Raw genomic sequence first — 12,278 nt, forward strand, 5'->3', positions numbered from 1 at the left:
AAGGTGGTGTCGGCCACTCTTGGGTGTAATTAAACTTAATACTGATGGCTGTTCAAGGGGTAACCCAGGGAGGGCAGGTGGTGGTGGGGTTTTGCGTGATGATGGAGTAAATTTCCTGCTTGCTTTCTCCTCTTTTTTTGGGAATGTAACCAGCATTCAAGCTGAGGCGCTCGCTCTTCTCTTTAGGGTTAAGTTGTGTCTCTCTCGTGGTTATGTTAACTTGCACATTGAAATGGATTCGTTGGTTCTTGTTCACATCCTAAAACAGGGATCTAGCTGTCCATTGAGTATTTATACAGTGGTTAAATACCTTCTAAAGTTGTCGTCTAATTTTGTTGCAATTTCTCATTGCTTTCGGGAAAGTAATCAAGTTGCCGATTCTTTAGCAAACATGGGATGTGATCAAGGTTTCAATACAACATATCATCAGCTTGTGGACCTCCCTATCAAAGCTTGTGGGGTGTTTCGCTTAGATAGAATAGGCCTGCCTTCAATTAGGAAATGTGTTCAGAGTGGATGAAAAGTCTAGTTCGAAATTCTGCAGTTGAGCCTTATTTGGTTGGCCGTCACATTCTGTTTTAATCGTGCAGTTATTATTAAATTGTTTGCAAACTGTCGTAAAGTTACATTGTATTAACTTACTACCATGCAGATAATTTTCTTGTATTTGAGTTTGTTGGCAGGGAGTTTCGTCCATTTATAAGGGGAAACTCTGCCAAAATTTTTCTAATAAAAAATTACCTTTGACAAAAAAAAAAAAAAACATTGTTCTTGCATTCATACAATCTTCGTATTTGTTATTCCTTCTTTTTTTTTTGGTTTAAAGTATTTACCCAATTTTGTCATTTAATTTTCTCTTTTCTTTATTCTTTTCTTTATTGCACTTACCTTTTTCTGTTCTTCTTTTTAATGTAACTTAGCCAATCTTTTTCCCTTTTCCTTAAGCAAAGAAAAAACCATTCATATAATTGTGTAAATATGATGCATATAATTGTAAAAACCATTCATATAATTGTGTAAATATGGCTATCCCAACTATCAATGATTACGCAAAAAAGAAAAAGGATAGTTGATGCATTTATACAATCTTCACATTTAGCATATGAACTTTTTCAAGTGAATAACTACATCTGTGAACTATTCTGCAACATAAATAATCACAAATAACCTAGAAATCTTGAGAATTTAAAGGTATATAAAATTCTATGAAATCCCCAAATGCATAGATGAAATTTAGAGTATGGAAGTTGATATTAAAAAATACAAAATTATCAACCCAAAATTATACAAGTGAATATCTTAGCAAGTGTATGAGAGATAATGGCAGATCAACAAAATATTTCTTGTTCTTCATCTTGGATTTTTCTTTCCTTCATTTCATTCTTTCTTTTTCTGGGTAAGGAAAGCCCAGGGAATTGTGATCTGTGATGTTGTGATTGACAGGAAAAACTATTGGCACTTTAAGGAGGACTCTGTATTTCATCATTTTTTAAAACTTTTTAAGTCAAATTGGTGTCCAGATATCATAGATGATGGTGTATTAGTGTAACAGTAGAACACTTAAAAGGAAGTTTAGGTCGCAATGCATAATTGGGTGCCTAAAAAGTCTCAAATCATGATGATCCTGATATGCACCCTTAGTTAAGATACGTAAATGTTTTATAAATATCAGATTAGACATCATCTAATAAAATTAGATTAGATTAGTTACTGATTTAAATGTTGTCTTATCTTTTGGGTTTATATTTTGTGCCCTGAAAGCACCATAAGGAGTGGGTCTCCTTTTTTTTTTTTCAAAAGGGTAATTTGTTTGCTAAAGTGCTGTACTTCAGGGTGGTAATTTTAAAGGTTTAATGGTGGGCCAATTTCCTTTTTCTATATGCTTATTTGGTGCTTTAAGCATCAAATAAAAAAGTCTTAATGTAATTATAAATGAAAAAAATAATAAAATTTCCCCTATTTTTTTGTCTTGTCATAGAGCAAGTGTTCTAGGGTCTTTATTTAAAATCAGTCTATCTGACGGATAATGATTATTAATGTGTGTTTATATATAATATTTCGGATGAAATATAGATTTGTTAACAAGTGCCCTTTCGACACCAAGCAAGTGCCTATAAATTATTCTTTTTCTTTTAATTTTACTTACAAATTATTCTTAAAGTTTAAAACAACAAGAAGTCTGTCCCCTAACATTTATGCATCTGTCTCGTACTAATAAAACAAAGAAAGTCCAACTCTGATTCCCATCCAAAACTAAATTCAAATGGCACCGAAAATTCCACCATGTCAACTACTTCCATGAAAAATAAGAATGCCCAATACCAATTTAGTTATCCAATCCTATAACAGAAAGCCCAAGCCAAAACCCACCATTACCTATTGTCTTCTTTTTTAATTATTCTTTTTCCCTTAAAAAGACAACCAGGCAAATTCCATATCCTATCCTGTGTAACTTCTTGATTTTCGTCTTGTAAATTTCTATACAAAATTTTGTGCTAAGATAATTTTATTTGCAATGTTTCATTAATTCATCTACCCAAGGCAAATCTTTTGTTTTTCTATGTTTCGTTTTGACGGAAGACAAAAATTCACTTTTAGATTAATTTAGTTACCCTTTGCTCATTAGTCCAATAAATTGTCATTTTAGATTAAATAAAATTGACAATTACTTCTTCTATTTTTCAATTAGATAAACTTCAATGTTTCTGTTTTGTGTTAATGAATATAGTGAATTTAACTAGTTCTACTGCAATGATTAGGAGAACTAAAAGAATGGTTTTAGACTAGGTTACAGTTATTGCTAATATTTAAAAAAAAAACTTTTCAATAGAATAAACTTTTGAAAATCAGAATAAAACATTTTTCAGGTTGCTTTAGATGAAAAAGCAGAAGCTTTAGAACTTCTAAAACATAAAGCTTGCACTTAATTATACTAGTGATTTTTCAGGTTAATTATTAACTTATTGAGATTTGAGTATTTTGTGACTATCCAAACGTATGTGCTACCAAATATCCAATACCGCAGAGAAGAAGACGGCGTGTTGCGCAGAATCCTTGCAACGAAAGATGAAGATATAAAGCAGTGGAGAAGTATCAAATGGCGAATCATCCAAGAGCCAATAACATCTTCACTCAAATGGAGAAGTATGATCTGTTTTTATCCTTGTCATCTTATTCATCCAGGCCTCTTTCTGCGATGTAATGATTTCTCCAATTCTGTTATTCAGACTGTACTGGTATTCATTTGATGTTTTTTTCCCTATCACGCACGCTGCACGCATTACTTACGTTCGCTCACTTAATTTTATGATCTTTTATTCCATAAAAAATGGATACGTGTATGTGTGATTTCACACATATATTTGGTAGCATATACGTTTTGAGCAAGAAAATTGAATAAAAGGACACTTGAAACAAGTGTTGAACCCAGAAGCTTTGAAGCTTTTTATTTTTTTTTTAAATTTTTATGGAATTTTTTATTGTAAGTTCTACTATATCACCTAATTCATCCCTTCCCCCAGCTTTGAAACCTCTACATCTAAGAATGTCCACATTTTTATGGGTACTTTCAAATGTTCAACATTATCCAAATATTACAACCCTTCTGAAATTCAACTAAGAAAGAAATTCGTAGAGCTAAAAATCAATCAAAATATAACCACTAAATTTATTTCAACGTTTTGAATTTTTTTTGCTCATTTAATCTTGATTTATTCCTTTTTTTTAAAAATAAAGTTATACTCAAGCTTAGTTCCCCCCCCCCTCTCCCCCTATAACAAATTCCTGGCACCGCCACTGCTCCATCCCATCCTGATTTCAAATGCAATATGCTAATTCATGAGTTTTTTAACGAACTATTTACAATTAGTTAAGAGGGACCAATGATGTACATCCAAAACAAAGTCCGCTTAATTCCTCAGGTTAAATAGAGCAAAGGGTTTGAAGCCGTTCCCTAATGGTATCTATTGATAGTTTATTGTGACGCATGCCAAGAAAGGATAGGTTGCTGTTTAGAGCTCGATGGAATTTCAAATATTGAGATTAGTGACGGGGTTGGTGTGGGCCGAAGTGTAATCGAATCGGGCTGAGCCTTATTTTTAACATGCTCCAACTCGGGTTCGAAATCAACATCGAGCTGGATATGAGTTTCAATTTTAACTTGACTTTCCACTCGATACAATGTTTTGACTTTCATTATGCTTGAAATTTTGATTGACTTTTCCTTAAAAGTTAGGTCCTTCTATTACGTGCACTTAGCAGATTGGATAAAAGGTACTATAATTCATCTTAATGTACTGGGGACAAGACACAATTCTTAATTTTCCTGTAATCTATAATTCATCTTGCAAATCTTTGCATTTTTTTCCCTTTTTTGTTGAAGAATTTTTTTTTTAAAATTTTTTTAGGTTAGATAATCATAGCGGTTTTGTTTAATGTATGTGGCTCTCGACGTATGAAAATGAGGTCAACGAAATGGAGGGTCAGTCTAAAGAAGAGTATATTGGATCATTGAGAGGTATGTGTACAAACGCAATTGGCAATAGGATCACAAATTTCCTTTAAATGTTAGAGCTCTTTTTTATTTTTTTCCTATATTAATGAATTTACTAGGTTCTCCAATGAAAATGTCAAACCTTCATCATTGAAACCGAATCTTCAGCCATGAATTCTTCTTGTTTTCATCATTAAATTTTCAGGATTATATACTTTAGAACATGATCATAAGGTACCATAGGGTATTCTTAAAGATTCTAATGCAAAACAATAACAAAGATTTCCTTCTTTCTTTTCCTCCTCCAATCCTCTCTCTCTCATCCACAGCAAGCAAGCATATATTATGGCCTACTACTTAGTAGTGTAGTGGGGATTTTTAGGTTGGTCATCGCTTAAGTTAGAATATGGAGCAAGAGAATATTAGTTCCTTTTCATTCTCGAAAAACCCGGTTCACAAAAACTGATAACATAAACGAGGATTTACAGGAGTAGCTCTATTGTGACCGGTTTCTTGCAAAAACAAAGATCAGCAACCATCATAATGGTCGCTTCTTACTGATGCTGCAGGCACCCTTGTAAATATGTTCAAAAAGTGGCCCTTAAACTTGATGAATTTTTTAAAACAAAGCAACACGGAATTGGTCATTAATAAATGGGTAGACGTTGCTTTCCTTGAGGGTTCCTTTGAATTAATCAAAAGAAGATTAAGAAATGTAAATCAGTTTGACAAAATGGTGAACACGTATGTACTGCAAAACAAGTAGTTGGACAGTTTATTGGCGTTTTTGACAACGAAAATTGTTGGAAAGTTCCAATCCAATTAAAATGTGACAGACTTTACGGGATTTTATGGTAAATTACATGTAATCACCTTGGATTTTTTTATTAATATATGATCTCCTTTACATTTCAAAATATCCGCATAAATCCCTATTGTTTCATGTAATATGAAAAATAGACAGAAAACATCAATGGTTATTGTGATTGAACTAGATGTGCTCCAAAAATGCATGTGGTGAATTAATGATATCCACTTAATGCTCCTACAATTTATAAACATCCACTTTAACCCTCTATAGATTTTGTATTTATCCACATAATTCTTCTATAACTTTATACAAGGCGGTCTGATTGTTATTCGATTTAATATTTAAGTAAGGGCAATAATAGTAGTTCAACTATTAGTGTAACATAAGATATTTTTTTTGTAAAATTTCTATTTTATATGAAACCATAGAGGTTTATATGAATATTGAAAATTAATGAATCTATAGGGGATTATGTGTGTAATTTATCCTTTTAACTATATATAGAGAACTTTTTCTTAAAAGTATTGAGCTAGTAGATAGAGATTCAATTTGGGTCCACTTTACTCAATAGAGCATTAGTCAAATTACAATTATCCTCCACGATGACGTTGTTTGATAGTTGTTAGCATCCTGAAATTTGCATTCCCGTCAAAATCCATTATTTTTTTTTGGTCAAACGGTAAAAATATATTACTGACGTATTGAATTTTGGTTAGAGACCATTCAGCTGATGGTTCACGTCCAGGCGAGTTAGCTGTCTGCCAAGGTCAAGTTTTCCCAGGCCATAAGTTTTCCTGGCTTATACAACTTTCATGATCCCTCAAACAATACTTAATTTGGCTCCTAATCTACCAATCTAGTTTGTAGGTTGTTAGCCTTTTACTCTTTTGATGCCTTCCTTTGAAATGATCTCCAGAAATTTGTTGTTCCACTTCAAATATTACATGCTTTGTTTGCTTAGCTTCCATACCATTGAATATTGTTGTTCCACTTCCAGCGACACAAGCCCCTGGAACTATCTTGACTCTTACTGTGGAAATATTACATACAATTCCGGCAGCATTTACAGAACCAATCTGAATTTCTTGCTTGACAATCTGTCTTCGCATGCATCTCGGACAGACAACAATGGCTTCTATAATTTCAGTACTGGCGATGACCCTTCAAACAAGGTCTATGGCCTCTTTCTCTGTCGAGGTGATGTCAACACTGATGTTTGCAAAGAATGCGTCGCAGATGCCCACACACGACTACTTCAGGAGTGCCCGAATCAAACAGCTGCTATTGTTTGGTATGACGAGTGCTTGTTACGTTTTTCTGACCAGACGATCTTCTCCAGGGCTGATTTGGGAGAGAATTTGACTAGGCGCAATCCATTCGATGTCCCTGGACCTGACTGGGACAAATTCAAAATGGTATTGATCAATTTGTTGCATAACGCTGTGGATAAGGCTGCAAATCATACCACGGGCAAAAAGTTTGCTGTCGAAGAAGGCAATTATTCCACTGATCAAAAGAGATTGTATACCCTTACGCAGTGCACACCAGATCTATCCCCTTATGACTGCAAAAGGTGCCTCACAGAGGCTATAATAGATGTACCCGCGTGCTGTTCCAAGAAGCAGGGAGGGAGAGTAATTTATCCAAGCTGTAACCTGAGGTATGAGGTCTCCAGCTTCTATGATACTGTATCCTCTGCATCGCCAAACTCTCCTGGCGGTCCTCCTCCTAAATCCACTGAAGGTAAGTTCTGCAGCCTTGCTATGGCCGTCTCTTCTTGGAATTGGTGTTGAATACAATCTTAATTCTTACAATTTCTTGTTTGTAGTACTAAATTCACATGCCTTCATTTTAAATTCATACCTTTATTATTGGAATTAATATTATTGAAGTTAGTAGAATATGTAAATATAGGATGAGGGGTGTGAATTCACTTTCAAACGAAAATATGTACCTATAGAAGACCACCACGTAACTTATTGAATTTTCTAAGTCAAATTTTAGTTGAATACGCAACAGTAAGATTTCAGCATTAGCAGATCACATGCAAATTTGGATCCATCATTTGTCATTTATGGACAGTAAATTTAGTCTTTTTGCAAGCATTTGGACTGTAATAACTATTGAATATATGTTCAACTGTTGAAGTAGTATTGTTATGGTCATTGCGGAATCCCTTTAACCGTGATGGCCTGACGTCCGAAAATGGGTTGGGCACTTTTGCATTACGTTTTTATTTAGTTATCTATCCATTTATCTATGATATGGTTTTTAAAACTCATATACTTATGTTATAATTTTATTTTGATTGCTTGATCAGCATACATGAATATAAAGTGCATTTGAGAAAGTTTTTGCATTCAATTTGCTAGAAACATTTATATAGTGTAAAAGGGTTTAAGTTCATGGAAAATTTTGCAATGATTAATCAAATGGAAAAAGTTTGGTATTTTTAATTTAACTTTTGAGTTTAACTAAAATAGTACATGAGTTATATTATGAATGCTATTGATAGCAAAATTGATGTAAAAAAATGAAATTACTATGGCATAATGCAAAGAAGAATCCATTTTAGTTTTTCCACTTTAGGACAAAGACATTGAAGAAGATCGATGATGTATTGTATGCATATAAAAGATTTTCCGTTATAGTGCAATATATTTGTTTGCTAGTTTGCAATATGATATTAAATAATTAAATTAATGCTACTTCTTTGTGGTTTAATGTTTTGCCTCTTAACCCCTTGTGGTTTCAAAATCGCAATTTTACCTTAGTTGTGCTTTGGCAACGTGAAGCCATTTGATCTTTCTTTGTTTTGTGACAAAACTAGCTGTCAAAATTTTGAATACAATTATTAAGAACTAAAGTAAGATGAATTTCATATTTTAAGAAATAAAGTGCTAACTTTGAAATTTAATGATTAAAGTGGTAGTATGTCTATAGTTCAAGAGCCCAAAGTAGAAAATAGCTGAGAAAAAAAGATACAAGACAAATATTAGCATTGAAATCAACCAATACCATATTTACCCTCTTTGAAGTTAATTTAGCCTAAAAAGGAAAAATCAGTGATCCACTTTCAAAGAAAGTTTAAGGGGCCAGGATAATAGGATAATTTCACACGCACAAGAGATCATGAGGTAACGCACTATATGCTTAGTGGCTAAGGTTGAGACCTTAGGATTTAGAGATCTTAAATTCAAATTTCCTTTCTCCTCCACTTTTAAATCCTATCATTGTTTTCTTGCCAAATAAAATTTTTTTACATTTGTTTCACAATGGATTTTTTGTTTTACTTTTTATTTCATCCCCTATAGTTATTGAACCTGGCGTGACCCTAGTAGTTGAAACAATCAGCCCAATGAAATAGGCTATGAATGAGTTGAGTAGAGTCGACTTTGGTTTAATCGATTCAAACTTGACTTAGTTTTATCAAGCTCAAACTCGAGCTTGAACTCAACAAGCTCTCAATGTAACAACTTGAGCTCGAACTTGACTCAAATTTGAATTGAGTTTGAATTCAAACTCGAGTTTAAAAAAATTATTTTATTTTTTAAAAAGGGAATAAAATAATAATTTTCTTAACAAATAATAAAATATTAGGAATATAAACGTAATTTTACTATTAAAATAAAAAATTATATATATATATAATTAAGTCGGCTTATGAACTAATGAGCTGAATATCTTTGAACTCGATTTAAATTCGAGTTCGACTTGATCAGGTTGAGCTCGACTCGAGTTTGATGTTGATCGAGTTCGAGTCGAGCTTTGGATTGAATTGCTCGTAGGTGATTCGATTCGTTTAATCCTACCAATAACTCGACCATCCGGCCGAAAGGATTTCTAGTTTGATTGGAGAATGAATTGGTCCGATCAAACCTGTTTGACATGGTGGTTCAATTAGAGCCTGTCCGGTTTTCCACTTGACTGGGTTCTTTTTTCTAATACAATTGTGGATCATTGTTTTTGAAATAAAGTGTAATATACTTTTGACTAGATTTGTATGTTGGATTTTCATTTAAATGTGTATAAAATTTTACTACTTGCTTAGTTTTTACTTGATAATTAAATGTTTTATTACATAAACTTGTTTACTTTTTTGTTATACAATTAATTCTTTTAACTTTCAAACTTACAATATTTGAGTTGTTAAAAATTATTTTATTTTTGAAAGATAAAATAATAAAAATAATGCTATATCTTTGAAAATAAGTGATACAATTTTGTTCTATATTTGAATGTGTTATTTAATTATATGCAAGTACAGTAAAATGAAATTGAATCTTCTATTAATATTTGTATGTTCATAATATATCTTTCAAAGTATAACAATTAGTATTTAAAAGCACTTTATTACTATTTTATATTTGTAAATATTAATTTAGTACCCACTACTTCAACTAATGACTGATTGGTTAAACTAGTCACCTGTTGCCCTGGTCCCTCTATTGGATTTCTTGTCCGATCGAGTTTAATAACTATGCATATTGCCATGTATTCTTCATGTAGGGTCATAAAAAATCAAAATGGAATAACTAAAAACAAATACATGACAAAAGAACAAAAAACACCGCAGAGGAAACACATCGTTGGGTGATTTCCCACCTCAGATATAAACTTGACATTTTTTTAAATATAATTTTGGCCCATATTGCACCGTCAAAGTGTTTTGTACAAATTGAATGACAAAAAATTCATAAATGAGAATGAATTTTAAGTATGTTGATCTACTTGTGGAAGTAAAATTATTGACATAAATAGATTGTTATGAAAAATTTAGGCACATAAATGGTGAGAAAGTAATAGAGAGGATCTCAACTCTAGCTTTTTGTCTATGTAAGGCTGTCTCAGAGTGACTCTGCCTCGAAGTTTAATAAACTTGATCTCCTATGATCAGCTGACTTTCGAAGCTAAATTAAACTAACTTTCATCCAGGCAAAGGGCGAAGCCCCCCGCGAGCAGCTTTTTCAATTGCTGTCCCATTAATTGGGGTTGCTGTTGTGCTATTTGTCATGGCTTTAGTTTTCCTGAAAAGAAGATTGCGGAAGAGTTATGTTGCTATGGCACCGGAAACAAGTGGTAAAGTTTATTGATTGCAATTACAGGAAACCTCAGAGGTTTTTGAACTAATAAATTGAGTGAAGTTGCTTATCCCTGGTGTAGATGGAGTTGCTGAGATCTTAACAGCCGAATCCTTACAGTATAGCTTTACTGAAATTCAAATTGCCACAAATAACTTCTCTGTGGATAACAAAATTGGCGAAGGTGGATTTGGTCGTGTATACAAGGTCTTTGCATGAAATATTTTGCTTTTGTGAATTTGAATATCTACACATTGAATATTTCAATTAAATTCTAGTATGCATGTTTAATCAGGGTGTACTTGGTAATGGACAAGAAGTAGCTGTTAAAAGGCTGTCAAGGAGCTCAGTGCAAGGTGCAGAAGAATTTAAAAATGAAATTGTAGTAGTTGCAAAGCTTCAACACAGAAATCTAGTTCGGCTGTTGGGATTTTGCCTGGAAGGAGAAGAAAAGATACTCATCTATGAATTTGTTGCCAACAAAAGCCTTGACTACTTTCTCTTTGGTGGGTTCAATCTAGACATACTTATAGTAATTTTTTGTTGTTCCATGTGACTTGCCATTTTATGGAAATGACGGACAATTCGCCATTTTATGTGAATTCTAGTTTAGACCCTTAAACCGCAGACGCACTCAAACTTTAGTTTTTAAACTTTAATTTTGGATATTTCACATTTGTCACACATCATTACAATCACTCACTCAATTGTCAAAGTGGGATGATTTCATTAATAATTATACTGAAGTGGGACAATTTAAAACCTTTAGGGTGAAGTGTCTGTGGAGTGCATTTATATTTTAAAAGCTAAACATATGCTTTCTGGAGTTATTGTTTAAATTTGTGTAGATCCAGAAAATAAACGATCATTGAACTGGTCAAGACGTTACAATATCATTGGAGGTATAGCAAAAGGACTTCTTTATCTGCATGAGGATTCTCGTCTAAGAATTGTTCATCGCGATCTCAAAGTAAGTAATATATTATTGGATGGAAATATGAGTCCAAAGATAGCAGATTTTGGCATGGCAAAGATTTGTGGAGTTGATCAATATGAAGGAAACACAAATAGAATTGCTGGGACAGTGTAAGTTTTGCTCCCATACTATCTTTTCTCACATAATATCACTTTGAATCTTTCATGGAAAATTATGTACACCTCCATTTGATTGCATCATTCGGATTATCTTTGTGCTGATTATAACAATCGTTGTGGCTTGTAGTGGTTATATGGCTCCTGAATACACAAGGTGGGGTCAGTTCTCACTAAAGTCAGACGTGTTTAGTTTTGGGGTTGTAATTTTGGAAATTGTCACGGGCAAGAAGAGCAGTGACTTCCATCAATCTAGAGATTCCGAAGACCTTCTAAGCTATGTAAGTACAAATTGCAAAACCTTTGCTATCGTTGTTACTTTTTTTTCTTTTTTTTTTTTGGCTTTTGCAGAACTGGGGAGGAGGATTTGATATTGGCACTCCTAATTTTCAACCTTTTATCTTTTCTTTTTTTTTCATTGTTAAATTCACCTAAACTTGCAATACCATTTTTTGTGTGAACCAGACCAAAATGGCATGACAATTTATGAACTACCTGCCCTAAATAAATACGTATTTCTGTTTATGTGCTTCTTATGGAAATTTTTAGATGTCGGATGCAAGACTTGTCATAATCACTATTCTTTGTCTCGTTTTGTACGTTGTCACACACTCAAAGTAGAGTACTTGTAAATTTCAGTAAAGACCATTGTACTTCTTTCTCAGGTTATACTTAACTACAATGATGGGAAAAAAGGTTGCGATTCGAAATCTTTTATGAATAAATCTCATATATCAGACAGTGTATACATTATTGTTAGGAAATTGGCTTAATTTCTTTTAAGTAGAATTCTTATTTGGTG

At 33.0% G+C, this 12,278-nt stretch overlaps 1 protein-coding gene across 1 annotated transcript in view; it reads left to right on the forward strand.

Moving 5' to 3' along the window:
• Window positions 1-6,079: 6,079 nt before the first annotated feature.
• Window positions 6,080-12,278, forward strand: part of LOC113770918 (putative receptor-like protein kinase At4g00960) — a 36,351-nt gene continuing 30,152 nt past the window's right edge. The window contains exons 1-2 of the mRNA XM_027315544.1: window positions 6,080-7,022; window positions 10,239-10,382. Of these exons, the coding sequence (XP_027171345.1) occupies window positions 6,194-7,022; window positions 10,239-10,382 (973 nt within the window). The 5' untranslated portion in view covers window positions 6,080-6,193. The remainder of the gene's footprint in view (window positions 7,023-10,238; window positions 10,383-12,278) is intronic.

The sequence above is a fragment of the Coffea eugenioides genome, chromosome 5 (genome assembly GCF_003713205.1).
Source record: "Coffea eugenioides isolate CCC68of chromosome 5, Ceug_1.0, whole genome shotgun sequence".
Classification (NCBI taxonomy): domain Eukaryota; kingdom Viridiplantae; phylum Streptophyta; class Magnoliopsida; order Gentianales; family Rubiaceae; genus Coffea; species Coffea eugenioides.